General features: G+C 53.5%; 1 protein-coding gene across 1 annotated transcript; it reads left to right on the top strand.

Annotated features, from left to right (window-relative positions):
* The first annotated feature begins 50 nt into the window (after positions 1-50).
* On the top strand, positions 51-15,883 carry IBA57 (iron-sulfur cluster assembly factor IBA57). The gene is made up of 3 exons (XM_050758302.1): positions 51-394; positions 8,332-8,672; positions 8,765-15,883. Exons 1-3 carry the CDS (start codon positions 54-56, stop codon positions 9,154-9,156), a joined length of 1,074 nt encoding a protein of 357 aa, XP_050614259.1. The 5' UTR covers positions 51-53; the 3' UTR covers positions 9,157-15,883.
* Positions 15,884-17,249: the final 1,366 nt, after the last annotated feature.

Raw genomic sequence — 17,249 nt, 5'->3', positions numbered from 1 at the left:
ACCCGCCCCTCCTGCTTCCGTGGGCCCTTCCCGCTGCCGCACTCTTGTCCAAGATGGCGGCCGCGGCGCTGCTTCGAGGCGCGGCTCCGGGGCGCGGCGGCCCGGCCTGGCGCTGGTGGCTGCGCGCGGCCCCAAGGTGCCGCCTGGCCCACAGCTTCCGCAGTCCTGGTGGCGACCCAACGGCCGCAGCGACCTGGGCCTGCTTCCGGCTGGATGGGCGCACCCTGCTGCGCGTGCGCGGCCCCGACGCGGCGCCCTTCCTGCTAGGGCTGCTGACCAATGAACTGCCGCTTCCGGGTCCCGCGGCCGGGGGGGCCCCGCCTCTTGCGCGCGCGGGCTACGCCCACTTCCTGAACGTGCAGGGCCGGACGCTCTATGATGTTATCTTGTACGGGTGAGCGCGTGTTAGGAGGGCGCTAGGGGGCGGGCACCCAGGGGAGTGGCCAGGGACCGGCACCCAGGGGAAAGGCGGGCGCCCGGGGCCTGCAGAAGGCGTGGGAGGTGGGCACCTGGGGAGGGCCGGGATGGGGTGGAAGTTCAAGGGCGGGTGGGCCGGCGACTGGCACTCAGGGTCGGGCACCCAGGAGATTCCGCTTGGGATAGACACCCAGGGGAAGCTCACCCAGGGCCCAGCACCCAGAGGAGGACTCGGCTCGACACCCAGGGATGGTTCAGCGACTCATCCAGGGGAGGCCTGGGTGCCCGCCTACCATGTCAGAGCAGAGGCATCTCTAGGTGGGCACCTCCCAAGTGGGCCACCTGGTGACCCTTCTCCCTCCGCAGGGACAAGGGGTTCAGGGCCCCCGCCTGGTGGCAGAGCTGTGTTTCTGAGTGACAGCTTGTGGTGACACTCGTGGGTTCTGTTTACCTTGTGTTTCTCTGTGTCCCCTCCCAGATCTCACCATTGCTGGTCACACTGGCATTTGGTTCTGTCATCTGTGCTGATATCACGACTGTCAGTGATGTTCATGCCGGGTCAGGGCCGTGACAGCTTACAGCCTGGGGTTTCCCTTGCCCAGCTTCTAGGGACCTGGATCCCTGAAACCTCCCCCGGGTGAAGTGGATCTGGCTCGCGGCCGCCTGCCTGCTGTCTCTCCTGTTCTTGTCCTCTTCAGCTTACTCCTGTGTTTTGGTTTCAGGGGATGGACACCTTTTTAATGACTTCCTGAGCTACGTGGGGTGAATTTTTGGACTCATTGTGTCTCTGCCAGTGGCTTTACCTGATATCCTGGCTGGGTGTGAAAATCTATCTTGGAAATTGTCACCGAGAATGTTCACATCACAACTTTGTTTTCTCGCTGCCAGCTTTTCTGAGAAGTCTAGTGCCATTCTTATTTGTATGTGAACTGTGTTTTTCTCTGTAAGCTTTTCGAAACTTTTCTTTATCTTTGATGTCGTGAAATGTCTTGCTGATGTGTCTTAGTTTGGTCTTTTTCCATATCACATTGCTGGGCATTTAGTGCGCTCTTTAAATGTAGAACCGGAGTTGGTGAAATATGGCCCTTAGGTCAGACTCAGCCCATTACCTGTATTTATAATAAAACTCTCTGGGAACCCCGCCCATTGGATTCCATGTGGTCTGGGACTGCTTTTTTTTTGAGACAGAGTTTTGCTTTTGTTGTCCAGGTGGAGTGCAATGGCACAATCTTGGCTCACTGCAACCTCTGCCTCCAGGGTTCAAGAGATTCTCCCGCCTCAGCCTCCTGAGTAACTGGGACTACAGGTGCCTGCCACCATGCCTGGCTAATTTTTGTGTTTTTAGTAGAGACAGAGTTTCACCATATTGGCCAGACTGTTTTCAAACTCCTGACCTCAGGTGATCCATTCCCCTCGGCCTCCCAAAGTGGTGGGATTACAGGCATGAGCCACTGCACCCGGCCTGGGGCTGCTTTTGCCTAGAGTGGCAGAGTTGTGGCATGAGTGTGGCCCTCAAGCCTAAGTTATTCACTGGCCCTTTACAGAAAAAGTGTGCCCACCCTAGCTCAATAGGCTTAAATCTTCATGTCCCAGTTCAGAGATGTAGTCATCATTGTTTGTCTTACGTATTCATTACATTTTGTCTAGCTACTTTAATTTCTTCATCTTAAGAACTATAGTCTTTGATTATTTTGAGCCTTCTATGTCAGTACTGTGCTGTTCACATGTTAGCCTTACAGTGATGTTGTTTTTGGTCCCCAAATTCCCTTCCATATTTCTATAGTCCTCTTTTATTCTTTTCCCTTTGAGTCCTAGTTCTATTGAATTCCTATTCTTAATAATTGTTCTGTGGTATAAAGTACAGCTGACTTTGCACTGCGTAGGTCACCTATACATGGATTTTCCTTCACCTCTGCCACCCTGAGACGGCAAGACCAACCTTTGCTCTCCTTCCTCCTTCTCAGCCTACTCAACATGGAGACCATGAGGATGAAGACATTTATGGTGATCCATTTCCATTCAGTGAAGAGGAACTGCATTTCCTCTTCCTTAGGATTTTCTTTCTGGGATTTGTAGCTTACCGTATTGTAATACAGTATATAATAGCATAAAACATAGAAAATATGTGCAACTTGACTGCGTATGTTATACATAAGGCTTCCAGTCAACAGGAATCTGTTAGTAGTTAAGCCTTTGGGGAGTCAAAGCTTAAAGGTGGGTTTTCAACTGTGTGGGGACCAGTGCCCCTAGCCCTTGCATAGTTCAAGGGTCAACTGTCTGTCCTTTCTGCGTCTCAGGGTTTTTTCCTATTCATCCTTTCTTGCCTAGTCTAGAGCTTGTCTGTAGATCTGTTGGGCCCCAGTTCCCCTTACCAAGCATATGCTTGGTGGCTTTTCTGTGGCTTTCTATTTGCTCTCATTGTAGTGGTCTCTGTCCTCGAGGTCTGCAGGAGGAGTTAATTTTCTTCGCTTGTGCTGGGTGTCTGGTGTGTCCGCCACTGTTCTGAGTGCTGAGGGTACTGGAGGTGGCTCTGTTCTTCCCCAGCTCAGCACTGAAGGGTGATATCATCCACCTCTGGTCTCGCTTCTGAGATGTGACACAAAGTCATAGGCTAGGGAGCTCCACTCTGAGGGGTTGGGTGGGGCAGGACCATCCTCCATGGGATTCAGCATCCGTGTAATAATACTTGAAACCCTCTAGCTTCAGTTCTGTTGGAATTCATGGCCCTGTTTCTCCTCAGCCATTGGAAGAAGGACACGACAAGGTCACCTCCTCAATTGGCTCCCCAGGGGTGGTGGGCGACAGGTGTCCAGATGCCACCCCTCCCAACTCTGTGGCATGGGTGGGCTTAGGGCTGCGCTCATTGGGCACGTTTAGTTCAGTTCATGAGGTTACACTCTTTTCCTTGTCGGGCTGCTGTTGGCTGTTGACCTCTCTCTCTGTGGTTTGCCCTCTCTGGTCACTCCTCTGGGGAGAGGGCAGCCTACAGGTCAGGGGCCACCTCTTGCTGGAAGCCTCCGTGTGTTCCTGCTTCTCTGGTCATTCCCTGCCCATCATTCCTCTGTGGGTTTTTTCTGACTGTAAGATTTTTTATTTCAACTCTGATACTTGCTGAACCATTGCTTCCTTAAAGTCCCCTATTCTTGTTTCCTGGATGTAGTGCCTTCTTTCAGATGAAGCTATAGTTTTTTGGTTGTTGTCTTTTAATGGGAGTTGCTTTTTATAGCAGTTTTAGGTTCTCAACAAAACAGCAGAATGTGCAGAGATTTCCCATATTACCCCACAACTTCCCCTATCATCAACATCCCCCACCAGAGTGCTGTTTTCGCCACAATTGATGAACCTCTGTTGACGTACCATCATCACTTGGAGTGCATAGTTTTCATGAGGGTCACTCTTGGCTTGGTGCGTTCATAAGTTAGGCAAATGTATGATGACACATGTCCACCATTGTAGCATCACATACAGTAGTGTCACTGCCCTGAAATCCTCTGTGCCCTGCCCATCCATCCATCTCCCATAACTCCTGGCCACCACTGATGTTTTTAGTGTCTCCATAGTTTCACGCTTTCCAGAATGTCCTGTAGTTGGACTCATGCATCTGTAGCCTCTTCACATTGGTGTCCTTCACTTAGTGATAATGCGTTTAGATTCCTCCATGTTTTTTCATAGCTTGACAGCTAATTTTTTTTTTGTTTTGTTTTTTTAAGATGGACTCTCGCTCTGTCGCCCAGGCTGGAGTGCAGTGGCCGCATCTCAGCTCACTGCAAGCTCCGCTTCCTAGGTTTACGCCATTCTCCTGCCTCAGCCTCCCGAGTAGCTGGGACTACAGGTGCCCGCCACCACGCCCGGCTAGTTTTTTGTATTTTTTTTATTAGAAACGGGGTTTCACTGTGTTAGCCAGGATGGTCTCAATCTCCTGACCTTGTGATCTGCCTGTCTCGGCCTCCCAAAGTGTTGGGATTACAGGCTTGAGCCACCGCGCCAGCATTTTTTTTAGATGGAGCCTTGCTTTGTCGCCCAGGCTGGAGTGCAGTGGTACAGTTGTAGCTCACTGTACCTTCAAACTTCTGGGCTGAAGTGATCCTCCCACCTCAGCCTCCCAAGTAGCCAGGACTACAGGTAGTTGAGATCTCACTATGTTGCTCGGGCTGGTCTTGAACTCCTGGGCTCAGGCGAGTCTCCTGCCTCAGCTTTGCAAAGTATTGGGATTGCAGGCATGAGCCACCATGCCTGGCCTCCTTGGGGTCCTTTTCTGTCAGTTGGTTTTGATCTCTCTTCATGTAGGAGGCAGAGAGAGGCTGTAGGGTCACGTCGCAGGTAGGATTGTGGTCCAGTGGCCGTGCTGTGATCTGGCCGGGGCAAGGATGTGGACTCAGTGCAGGGCTCAGCAGGCCCAAGAGTGTCAGGGCTGTGGCCTTGTGTCTGCCCAGCACTGAGGGGCAGGAGAGACTTGTCAGGCCTCTGGTGGCCTGGGGAGGAGGAAGGAGAGAGAAGGGAAGGAGTCAGGCCGGGCCCCAGGGCAGTGTTTTCCTGAACATGACCGGAAACCCTTGGGTCTGATGGCTAGGGGACCCTTTCTCTCAGTTGGCTGGGCCAGAGCCACCCCTGACCTCCCTCCACTTCCTGCACCCTTACTCCCACCGGGGCTTCTGGGCTCAGCGAACAAAAGCACAGGACACCCAGGTCCATCTCAGACGAGCGACGGATGATTTGTACGTACATCTTGTGCGGTATTTGGGGTACACTAAAAAAGTCATTGGTCGTTGATGTGAAATTCTGATTTAACCAGGTGCCCTGTATTTTCTCTGGCAACCCTGTCCCCTGCGCCCCTCGGCGGTATCTGGAAATATTTTTGGTTGTCATGATGGGATGTGGTACAGGCAAGGGGTGCTGCTCAGCATCTGGACAGCCCCCACCATGGATAACGATGAGGCTGAGAAAGCTCCCCAGGCCAGGGCTCTCCTTTGCAGCTAGTCTCCTGGCAGTCTTCAGGTGTGGCAGGGGTTGGGGTGGGCCTGGGGGTCATGTCCCAGCTCAGTTGGTCCTGAGAAGCTGCTTGGTAGACAGTCACCGGCACAGAGGGCTGGAAAGTGCCCTTGACCCCAGAACCTGGGTCCTGTGAGGACATCCACCCTGTGGGAGGCCAGGGAGTGCTCAGCAGATGGGGGCAGCAGGGGATTTCAGCATGGGTGGGGGTTCCAGCCAAGGCGGGCAACTGAGCCAGCCCCACCTCAGAGTGCAGGGGCCCTCAGCTTAATCTTCTCTGGGCTCCACTCTCGACTGATGGACCCATGGGGTACCCTGGCCCCACCCTGCCTGTCCTGCCCCAGCTCCTGCCCTTGCCCTGTAGGACTCTGCGGCCTCCCCTGTGCCTGTGTGCCCAGCTTACTAGACCCTGGACCTGCGATCCCTCAGCTCCACTCTAGTCCCCTTACTTTGTCCCTCTACTCTGCCTGGTGCTGCTCAGCTCCTCCCTGCCTGTCCAGTGCCCAGCACCCTGTGCCCATGACCTCACATCTGTCCCTCCGCCCGGGTCCCCTGCTCACCTGTGTTTTAGTCCATCTTTGTCTGCTGACCCTAATGTAGACTTTAAAAATACAAATACGCATGCGTGTGGTTAAAAACTTGCTGATGTCAGATGGCTGGGATGAAAGGACTGCCTGCTGCCTTCCCTCTTGTAGTGCTCGGACACCTCTGCAGGGGAAGCTCCTTTTTTTTTTTTTCCCACTTCTTATTTTGAAATAATTATAGATTTGCAGGAAGTTGCAAAAAAAAAAAACCTGTGGGAGGAGATCGCATAGACCCCTCCCCAGTTCCCCTGATTGCACACACAGGGCACATCTGGGGTCTCTGGATTTGCGTGTCTTACTTTGTGCGTGTGTGCATGCATGTGTATAACTGCGATTTTCTAACGTGCGAATACCTGTGGCCATGATCAGGCCCATGCGGCTTCCTACTCCTGCCCCTGAATGGGCACCCCCAACACCCAGAAACCTGTTCTCCAGCTGTAAAATTGTGTCATTTCAGGAGTGTCATAGATGGATGCACCGGCCTGTTATTTTTTGGCCTTACCCTTTTCCCTCACCATAGTGCCCTCAGATCCACCCACTTCTGTCCATCTCCGGCTCCCTGTACTTGCTGAGAAGTCCCCTGTCGTGTGGTGGCACCTTGATTCTCCCCTTTTGGCCATTACTAGTAGAGCTGGCTGCTGTGAGCTTTTGCTGCAGCAGGTTTTGTGTGAACTGCAGTGTTCATTTCTCAGTGATCCATGCCCGGAAGTGAGAGAGCCAGGTCACGGGGTAGTTGCTTGTTTGATATTGTGAGGACTTGCACCCTGTCTTCCAGAGGGACGCCCGTTTTGCCTCCACACCAGCAGCATGCCAGTGACCTGGTTTCTCCTCGTGCTGGCCAGCGTTTGGGTTTGCCACTGTGTCTGTCTGGGACACATTGCCTGTGTTTCCCTGGTGGCGTGGTGACCTTTTTGCACCACACCTGCGGCTGCCCCTCTGTGCTGTCCTTGCTGTTCCTCCCATCATCTTAGCCCCACGTGTGTAAATGACGTATGTTCCCCTCCCTTGCCAGTGTTGTTTTTGATGTCCTGTGACCACTGTCTTGGAGGGCGGGCCAGCTCCACTGGCTGTCACAGCTGGCTATGCCCACCCTCCCTGCATCAGGGTCCTCAGTGAGACCTGTGCCCACTGGTTCTGGGTGATGAGTGTGAACATTCTCTGTGGCTGCTGGCATGTGGGCATGATCACAGGGTAGAGTGAGACTGCAGAGATGAGGGCAGCAGGCCCCCACTTGGCACCTGAAGCTCTGGGCGGCTGGCAAGGACTGAGCCCTCTTCTGGCTGGAAGGGGCTGGGCCACCAGCTTGTGGGCTCCTCTCTGGCAGGCCCTCTGGGGGTCTTATTACCTCCCTGTCTCAGCTCTCACCGGTCTGTGAAGCCTTGTGCAGTCCACACCTGCAATCAACCCTAGCCATGGAGGTGGCTGCACCCGAGGTATCTCCACTTAGTGCCCCCCACCTGACATGCCCCACACTGCCCGGGCCTCTCCTCTCCCCACCATCCATCTGGTCAGGGGTCATTCGTGTGGTGCCTGCCCAAATCCTCTGAGGAGGGCTGCCTGGAGTGCAGGTCAGAATGGCTCTGGGGTTGGGTTCTGAGACTTGACTTGGGGAGGCAGGTGGTGGACATAGGTAGAGTGGTCCTCAGGCATATTGTACCTCCCTGACCTCCTCCTGGGCTCCTTGCTCCTCCCTCCTGCCCACCTTAGGACCCTCGGGCTCCTCGATGGCTTCCCTGGGCTGGAACAGGCAGGTCTGGTTCTCAGTGGCTGTGCATACCGTTCCTCTGTGGGGCCCTGCCCGTCCCTGCTCCCGCATCCAGTGGACTGTTGTCATTTCTTCCCTAGGCTTTGGGACTACTCCAGACGATGCCCTTGGGCAGGCTATTGTAGTTCTGCCAGTCCCTGGGCAAACAGGGTCTGTCTGCGCTAGCCCCTGTGAGCTTGTCTCTGCCTGCTTAGAGGAGAGCTCTGGAGGCGCAGCTCCGCGTGGCTGTGGGCAGGGCTCTCCATGCGCTGGTCCAGGTGTGCCCTGCCTGGCCTGATGTGCGTTGTCTGCACGTATCCTGGCATTGCTGTGGGCACGGCACTCTGCGCTGTTCTCCATGGTGCTCACATCTAGCTGTGGCTATGGCTATGGGCGTGGCTCGCTGTGGCGTGGCTCCCTGCTTGTGGTGACCCAGGCGGTTGCCTTGAAGGTGCAGTCCCTTGTGGCTGAGGGCAGGCCTCCTTGCGTTGGTCCACGGTGTACTCCTCTGCCCGGGTAAGGCTAGCTCCGTCATGCAACCCTTTCTGGCCCACGCACTTGGTGAGCTGGCATGCACCCCTGCCTCTCTCCCTGCAGGCTCCAGGAACACTCGGAGGAGGTGTCTGGCTTTCTCCTGGAGTGTGACAGCTCCGTGCAGGGCGCACTGCAGAAGCACCTCGCGCTGTACAGGATCCGGCGGAAGGTCACGGTGGAGCCGCACCCGGAGCTGCGAGTGTGGGCAGTGTTGCCCAGTTCCCCTGAGGCCTGCGGGAATGCACCGTTGCAGGAGAGTGCAGGGGCTGCTGCCATCCTCATCCGCGACCCGCGAACAGCACGCATGGGGTGGCGGCTCCTCACCCAGGACGAAGGCCCAGCCCTGGTGTCGGGGGGCCGGCTCGGGGACCTGTGGGATTATCACCAGCACCGATACCTGCAAGGTATGGGCAGGGTGGGCGCGCAGGACTGGATTGCATGGGTAGGGCTAGACGATGTTCAGTTCTTGCTGGTTTCCCTCCTCCGATCCCTGCAGGCGTTCCTGAGGGGGTCGGAGACTTGCCTCCTGGGGTGGCCTTGCCGCTGGAGTCCAACCTGGCCTTCATGAACGGCGTGAGCTTCACCAAAGGCTGCTACATCGGCCAGGAGCTGACAGCCCGCACCCACCACATGGGCGTCATCCGCAAGCGCCTCTTCCCTGTCAGGTTCTTGGACCCCCTTCCTGCCAGTGGCATCACCCCCGGTGCCACGGTGCTGACTGCGTCAGGACAGACTGTGGGCAAGTTCAGGGCCGGCCAGGGCAACGTGGGGCTGGCCCTGCTGTGGTCAGAGAAGATCAAGGGTCCTCTGCACATCAGAGCCTCTGAGGGTGCTCAAGTGGCCTTAGCCGCATCTGTGCCAGACTGGTGGCCTACAGTTTCCAAGTAGCCCGAAGCCTTGGCTGGTGCAGGCTGATGGGGAGGCTGGGGCCTGGGGCCTCTGTCCTCTGTCGGGGGTCTTCCCATTCCATCTGTCTGCTGTGCCTACTGGGTGGGAGCCCTGGTTCCCATCTGGGAAAGTCCTCCTTGTAGGTGCCCTGCCTGGCCCCGCCCATGCTCAAGGGCCCCAGGCACGTGGGTTGTTTTCTCACTGGGCTTCCTGTGGCCCCAGAGGAGCCCACTGTGTGAGTGCTGAGCTCCAGGTGGCGCCGGGCCCCAATTGTGGCTCCACACAGCGTTGTCTGGGAGGATGGGACAGTGTCTCTGGCCAGCACTGGCAGCTTCTGTGCCTTGCACCCCACTCTGCCCAGCATGAGCCTCATGGGGGGTTGGTCCCTGTGCCTGGAAGCTGGGCGGTGTCCAGGGTCTGCGGGCTGGGGCTCCGGCTTTGGGAGTTGTTTCACTGTGCTTGTTTCCAGCATGTCTCAGGGTGGGGTTGTGCGTGGTTTAGAGGGGTCTGGGACATTGGATCAGGTGGCATGTGGGTTTCTGTGCATGGAGGAGCACACAGGGCTGAGCCACCAGGTATCCCATGCTGGAGGCTTGTGGAAGGCTGTGCCCATTGTCCATGTTTCCCCACCTCTGTTCCTCCTCAGAGCCCTCCAGGAGCATGGGGTAGGGCCAGCTCAGGGCTCAAGAGCCAGCAGGGCAGAGTTCTGCATGTGTGTGCTGGGTTTCGGCACTGCCTGTGTTTGCAGTGAGAGTGACTTGCTGTCAGTCGTGGGGTGCAGCCTCCTGTTCACCCACTGGCTTCCCCCTTCCCACTGAAGTGTGAGCTCCATGTTTCAGGGCATTTATTAAAGAGTGAGCCACAAGCAGCCCCTTGGGAGCTCTGGTTTCATTTGGGGGAGAGGGAGGCGGGGGCTTAGTTTCTGGGATCTGGCTGACGACCCTGGCAACAGCTGTCCCTTGAGAATGCCTAGACCTACCAGATGAAGCACTTGGCATGGCTGCAGGCCAGCAGGGGAGGCCTCAGAGGCCCAGGCTGGGCATGTGGGTGCCGAGTCTGCAAAGGACAGCCCCCTGGCTGTGAGCTGTTGGCTGCAGGGCACAGGGCCTGGGGGGCAGGCATTTGGGCCACCAAGCTGGACCTTAGGGTGGTCACGGAGGGCCAAGCAGGCAAGGAGCCTGTGCAGCCATCCTGGGGGGCCACAGGTGCTCTCTAGAAACCTTCAGCCATGGCATTTTCAGGGCCAGGGGTCTAAAGGCAGCTCTGAGCTGCTGTGTAGTTTGCCATCACCACGGAGAAGGGTGTAGAGTGGATGCACGGGAGGAAGTGGCTGCAGCTGGAGGGAAGAGGAGGGCTGTCCAGTCCCACCTGCTGCGGTAAGCTCTCCTGTGGGCAAGGAAACAACTAGGTGGCCCTGACCCCTGGGGTCCTGAGAGCCGGTGGCCTTCAGCCCCTCTTGGACAGGTCATGCTCTGGAAGTCCCCAGTGCAGGATGGATTCCAGACCAGCATCCCTGCAACCTTTCCAGCCCCACCGGCTGCTGCTTTAAACTGTCATGGAGACATTTGATCAGCTTCCCGGCCAGTTTTCTCTCCAGCTCAGCCAGGAGTGGATGCCTGTGGCCCGTGTCACCAAGAGCTGGTGTCTCCTGCATGAGGGGCATGCACCCCTGGAATGAGGGTCTGTGCCTCGAGCTCAAAGTGCCCTGGCTCCCTCATCTGCCTGAGGTTGCCTGGCATTCCCAGCAGGACCTCCTTGAGTGCTGCAGCATCTGGGAGCATCCTAGCCTGTCCTGTGGGTGTGGCTGGGTGGTGAGCCAGGAAGGAAGCACGCCACTCCAGAGTGAGGTGCTGCCTGAGCCATCCTGTGCCCCCTCAGTGTCTTCAGGTCTCTGCAGGTGTCAGGATCTCAAAATACTTGGTTCATATCAAACACATTCCGTGTTCTTCTGTGTCCTTTTTTTTTTTTTTTTTTTTTGAGATGGAGTCTTGCTCTGTTGCCCAGGCTGGAGTGCAGTGGCACAATCTCGGCTCACTGCAAGCTCCGCCTCCCAGGTTCCAGTGATTTTCCTGCCTCAGCCTCCTGGGTAGCTGGGACTACAGGCACATGCCCCATGCCTGGCTAATTTTTGTATTTTTAGTAGCGACAGGGTTTCACCATGTTGGCCAGGATGGTCTCGATTACAGGCATGAGCCACTGTGCCCAGCCTTTTCTCTGTCTTTAAAAAGGAAAGTATCAGTCAACAAAAGAGCCCCTCTGTCATACAAACCAAATCAGTTTTCACCAAAATGTCCTTAGTCCTCTCAGAAAGGCCTGGCCTTTAGGACCTTGGAAGCAGGCCTAAAGCCTAAAGCGCATCAGCAGGGTCAGAGCTTTGCGTTCAGGAGCACTGGGGTCTGCTGAGAGCTGGTGCGTCCGCTCCAAAACTGCACACTGCTCTTCTGTCTGCTTTAGTTTATGTTGTAAAAACATAGGAAGTTAGCGTGTGTGCGTGTGTGTGTGTGTGTGTGTGTGTGTGTGAATTCAAGGCATAAGGTTCAGTTGTGTTATGTGGGTATAGTGCATGGTGGTGCAATCTGGGCTTCTTACCTTCACCTGTCCTGCCACCCCTCATTAGAGTCCCTCATGTCCGCCTTCTACCTTCCACTTTCTGAGCTCACATTGCCTGTTGGGCAGCTCCTGCTTATGAGTCAGGACGTGTGGTGTTTGACTCTCTGTTTCTGAGTTGTTTTACTTAACACAGTGTATAGTGCATCTTTAAGAAAGCATGCTTATATTTTCCTTTCAAAGCCAGGTAAGGTTGGGTATGGTGGCTCATGCCTGTGATCTTTGGGAGGCTGAGGCAGGAGGATTGCTTGAGCCCAGGAGTTTGAGAGCAGCCTGGGCAACATATCAAGACTCTGTCTCTTAAAAAAAAAAAAGTTAGCCAGGCATGGTGGAGCCCAGGAGGTTGAGGCTGCAGTGAGCTGTGATTGTGCCACTGTGCTCCAGCCTGGGCAACAGAGCAAGACCCTGTCTTAAAACAAAGAAAAAATAAAAAAGAAGAGAAGTTGCAGTTGGTAGTATTTCCAGAGCCCAGCAGACAGTGTAGAAACTGTGAGAAACCCACCTCCAAATCAGGCCTTTGATGGAAAACATCCTAAGTATACGTTCATTGTAAAATCATCATCATCATCATCTTCTAATCCCCAAGGAGACAAGCTCCCTGTTCTGTGTTCTTGTATGAGACAGTCAGTCAAGTGCAGCCTGAGAGGAGAGGCAGGAGCCCAGGAGAGCTTCTGCCAGACCTTTCCTGGCGCTTCCCCAGGAAAGGCAAGGTAGGGCAGGTGTGTGGCCGGCGAGCTGGAGTGATTTCCATGGGCTCCAAGCTGTAGGAGTGGTCCTTGGCTGCCTGAGTGCTCTGGCTAGATAGAGGTGGGCTCTGGACTGATGAGGTTGCATCACAGATGCGTGCACCCAGCTGGGCCCTTATCTGTAAGGATTGGCTGGTCTGGGAGGGGCAGTCTCCCAGCCAGAAGGTGGAATTTTTTTTTTTTTTTTTAAATGAGACTGCCGTAAAACAGAGGAAGTTTTTTTGTTTTGTTTTGTTTTGTTTTGTTTTTAAGATATCAAAACATGCTAAGGTACAGGAAAGAAATTGTAAGCGCACACACACACAGTACCATAAACAAGGCCCAGCAGAAAGACATACAGAAGCACACACACCAATATTCTGATCCTAGAGTAAGCAGACACATCACATGGAATGAGGATGTTTAATATATTTAAATAAAACAATTTATGCACAGGAAGCAAGAGACTATAAAATGACCAAGCAGATTAAAAAGAGAACTTGTTGAAATAAAAATAGAATATTCTAAAAAATAATCCATGGTGTGTTTCCTGAAGAGTTGGGAACTGTTTGAAGAAATGACCCCAAAGTGCAGCTGGAAAATATAAGATGGGGTAAGAGACAAGAAGACGGAGAATTTAGTATGGCATCCGCAATTTACGAGTAATTCCAGAAGGAGGGGAAAGAGAATATGGGGTGGAGGCAAGTATTCAGAGAAATACGGCTGAGAACTTTCCCAAACCGATAGGAGCCCCTGCTCCTTAGGTTCAGGAATCCAGTGGCTCCCAAGCAGCATAGTTAAGAAGCTCTACCAAATAGTCATGTCTTGGTGAAAGTACAGAACCTCATGACAAAGAGATCTTGAAAGAAGGCAGAAAAGAAAGAGATTATCTGGAAAGAAGAAAATAAGTGGTTTATTAAAAGCAACATTGGAAGCCAGAAAGAAAGTAAATAATATCTTCAAAGTCCTGGGAGAAAATAGTGATAGCCTATAATTGTGTACCCAGAAAAATCCATCTTTCAAGAATGAGGGGCCAGACACAGTGGCTCATGTCTGTATTCCCAGCACTTTGGGAGGCTGAGGCAGGTGGATCACCTGAGGTCTGGAGTTCAAGACCAGCCTGACCAACATGGTGAAACCCTGTCTCTACTAAAAATACAAAAATTAGCTGGGCATGGTGGCATATGCCTGTAATCCCAGCTACTCGGGAGGCTGAGGCAGGAGAATCACTTGAACCCAGGAGGCAGAGGTTGCAGTGAGCCAAGACTGTGCCATTGCACTCCAGTCTGGGCAATAGAATGAGACTCTGTCTCAAAAAAGAAAAAAAAAAACTAAAGGCATTTTCATACCAGGAAACCATCCTCACTCCTGAGTTTGCTGCCAGCAGAGCCTAAAGCGTCTAAGGCATGTCTGGGCTTCTGGCAAGGGATCCTGTGGGGAAGCTGGTGATGGAAGAAGGAATGAATAGGCAGGAGGGTCGATTTGTGGGCATGTCTAAAACACCACATCTAGAAGCTTCTACTTAGAATGCCTACTTTTGGAGTTTATAAAAAAGATGCCACATGTGAGTTGGGAGAGAGGTGCGCAAACCTACAGTGTTCTATAGTCCTCCTCCTGGTTGGAAGGAGGGCATGGACACTGACTTTAGCATCTGTTACTAGGCTTATCAAAGTTTTCAGATAATCTCTAAAAGAATGGAAATGTATCTTCCAAACTATAGAGGGAAGACCATGGAATTTAAAAGCCAGTCCTTCAAGGAGAAACAAACTCACAATTGTTGTTGGGAGGTGTTTTTTTGTTTTTTTTTTTGATACAGGGTCTCACTCTTGCCCAGGCTGAAGTGGAGTGGCATAAACACACTACAAGCTCACTACAGCCTCAACCTCCTGGGCTCAGGTGATCCTCCTGCCTTAGCCTCGTGAGTAGCAGGAACTACAGGTGTGAGTCATCACACTCGACTAATTTTTTCTTTTCTTTTTTTAACTTTTTGTAGAAATGGGGGTCTCACTATATTGCCCAGGCTGGTCTTGAATTTCTGGGCTCAGGTGATCTTCCCACCTCCACCTCCCGAGTAGCTGGGACCACAGGGGCATGCTAATTTTTAAAATTTTTTGTTTTTAAATGCTAGTCTTCAACTCCTATCCGCAAGTAGCTGGGATTGGGGCGTGAGGCACTGTGCCAACTTCATGTTGAAATTGAATTGCCATTCTAACAGTGTTAAGAGATAAGGCCTGTAAGAGGTGATTGGGCTGTGAGGGCTCCACTCTTAAGGGTGGAGTTAATGTTATGAAAGGGTGAGTTTAGCCCGCTTGTGTCTCTCTTGCCCTCCAGTGTTCAAAGCACCATCTTGGAGGCAGAATTCCCAAGTCTGCCAGTTCCTGAACCTTGGACTTTCCGATCTCCAGAACTGTGAGCCAATAAACTTCTGTTCCTTATAAATGAGTCAGCCTCAGGTATTCTCTTGTAGCAGCACAAATGGAGGCAGACACTTCTTTTACCAATCCCATGGGAGGCCCACTCCTGTGAGCTGCCTCCAGCTCCCCAGGCCACAGCCTCCATCCGGGCTCACCTGGAGCTGTCCCTGTCTCATCTGGAAGCTCTCCCACTCCTCTGCCAGCCTGGGCATCTCCACCCAATATGAGTGATGGCGGCTGATTCCCTTGCTTTAGCAATCTGGGAATAAAGAGTGTTTGCCTGTTCTCATTCAGGGGTCTCTGCATCTCCATACTTGCACAGATTGTGTGTACATACATTTTCCAGTCTTTCTGGTAAACCCCTGGGGTGGAGCTCTGGGCCACAGGGCAGGAAAGCTCAGTGTTGCTAGGAACTGCCAGACATTTTCCCAGAGTGAGTGCAGCATTTACATTCCCATCAGAAGTGTGCCAGGTTCCTGTCGTCCTGCGTCCTTGACAGCACTTGGTGCTGTCGGTCTTCTTAGTTTCCATTTAGAGATTTAGTGTTTAAGTTTTGAACATCTTGGGTAAACGCCTTGATTTGGGAAAAGTGAGGAGAAGGGTCTGTCTGGCTATGGGCTGTGGAGACCCAGGGCAGTGCTCCATGTGGGGCAGGGAGCCCAAGCTAGGACTGTGACTGGGCTGTGGACACCTGGCCATCTCCAGTGTCCCCGTCTTTCATTTCCCTGGCAATGATGCTAGCTTAGTTTGTGCACACTGGCATTTGTGGGAGAAATGAAGGATTACTTAATACATTTTGTTTTATGTCCGACTCTCTCACAGTGAGAAGTTCTCAGGGACAATAATAGCAGGGGGTCCTGCTGAAGAAAAACTGGGAGATGGCTGAGCTCTGGTCCATCTTTCATTGATTCATTTATTTCTTCATTCAACCGTGTATTGAATGCTTATAGCCAATGAAAAGAAAATACAAGGTATATTTTATTGCTACGGGCTCTGTGGTGAAAAATGAAGCAGAAAAACTGGACGGGATGTGTGTGGTGGGGACAGGGTGTGTGTGGTGGGGACTGTGTGTGGTAGGGACGGATGTGTGTGGTGGGGACAGGGTGTGGTGGGGACGGGGTGTGTGTGGTGGGGACTGTGTGTGGTGGGGACAGGGTGAGTGTGGTGGGGACGGGGCGTGTGTGGTGGGGACGGGGCGTGTGTGGTGGGGACGGGGTGAGTGTGGTGGGGACGGGGTGAGTGTGGTGGGGACGGGGTGTGTGGTGGGGACGGGGTGTGGTGGGGATGGGGTGTGTATGGTGGGGATGGGGTGTGTATGGGGGACGGGGTGTGTGTGTGTGGGGGACAGGGTGTGTGGTGGGGACAGGGTGTGTGGTGGGTGGAGTGTTTGAGGTGAAGACAGGGATGGGGTATGTGAGGGCACTGGAGGTATGGATAGCGGTTGGATGCCCAGCTGGGGGTAGGCAGTCTGGAGGGTCCTGGATTTGGGAGCTCAGATGTGTGGGCCACACAGACATGCTGGAGAAGGGCATTTGGGGAAAACGGCTGCAAGGGGTGGACACCTGCCCTCTGGCCTCACCAGCTGTGGACAGGTGTGTGCTGATTGTGTTTCTGGTCTTTTCAGGAGCTCGTGCTGGGCTGCAGATATTGTTGTTTTTTAATTGAAACTTTATTGCCCACTGGACATGGTGGCTCATGCCCCCTAATCCCCACCTAACCCTAATCCTAATCACAGCACTTTGGGAGACTGTGGTGGGAGGATCACTTAAGCCCAGGAGGTCAAGACTGGAGTGCTCTACAATCGCACCACTGCATTCCAGTGGGGGACCCTGTCTCAAAAAAAAGAAACTTTTGTTGCCGTAATAGTTGTTGTAAGAAAGAGTACAGAGCGATCCCTTGTTCCCTCTGCCCAACTTTTCCTAACAGTGAGTCTTTGCAGAACACCACAGTCTCACACAAGGACATGGACTTCGATGCCATCCGATGGCCTTACTCAGCCTCTGCCCATCTCACTTCGTATCCCCAGGAAGATCCCTGTGTGGCCCTTCCACACCCATGGCTCTGACGCCATCTTATCCCTAATCCCTGGCAACCGTAGCCCATCTTCCATTTCTAGAATTTTGTCATCTCAGAAATGTCATATCTAGCTGTCCACGGTGGCTCACGCTTGTAATTCTAGCACTTTGGGAGGCCGAGGTGGGCAGATCACTTGAGGTCAGGAGTTCAAGACCAGCCTGGACAACACGGTGAAACTCCGTCTCTACTAAATATACAAAAATTAGCCGGGCGTGGTGGCACACGCCTGTAATCCCAGCTACTCAGGAGGCTGAGGCAGGAGAATTGCTTG

Source organism: Macaca thibetana, chromosome 1 (genome assembly GCF_024542745.1).
Source record: "Macaca thibetana thibetana isolate TM-01 chromosome 1, ASM2454274v1, whole genome shotgun sequence".
NCBI lineage: Eukaryota > Metazoa > Chordata > Mammalia > Primates > Cercopithecidae > Macaca > Macaca thibetana.
This window is presented reverse-complemented; position numbering and strand designations above follow the sequence as displayed.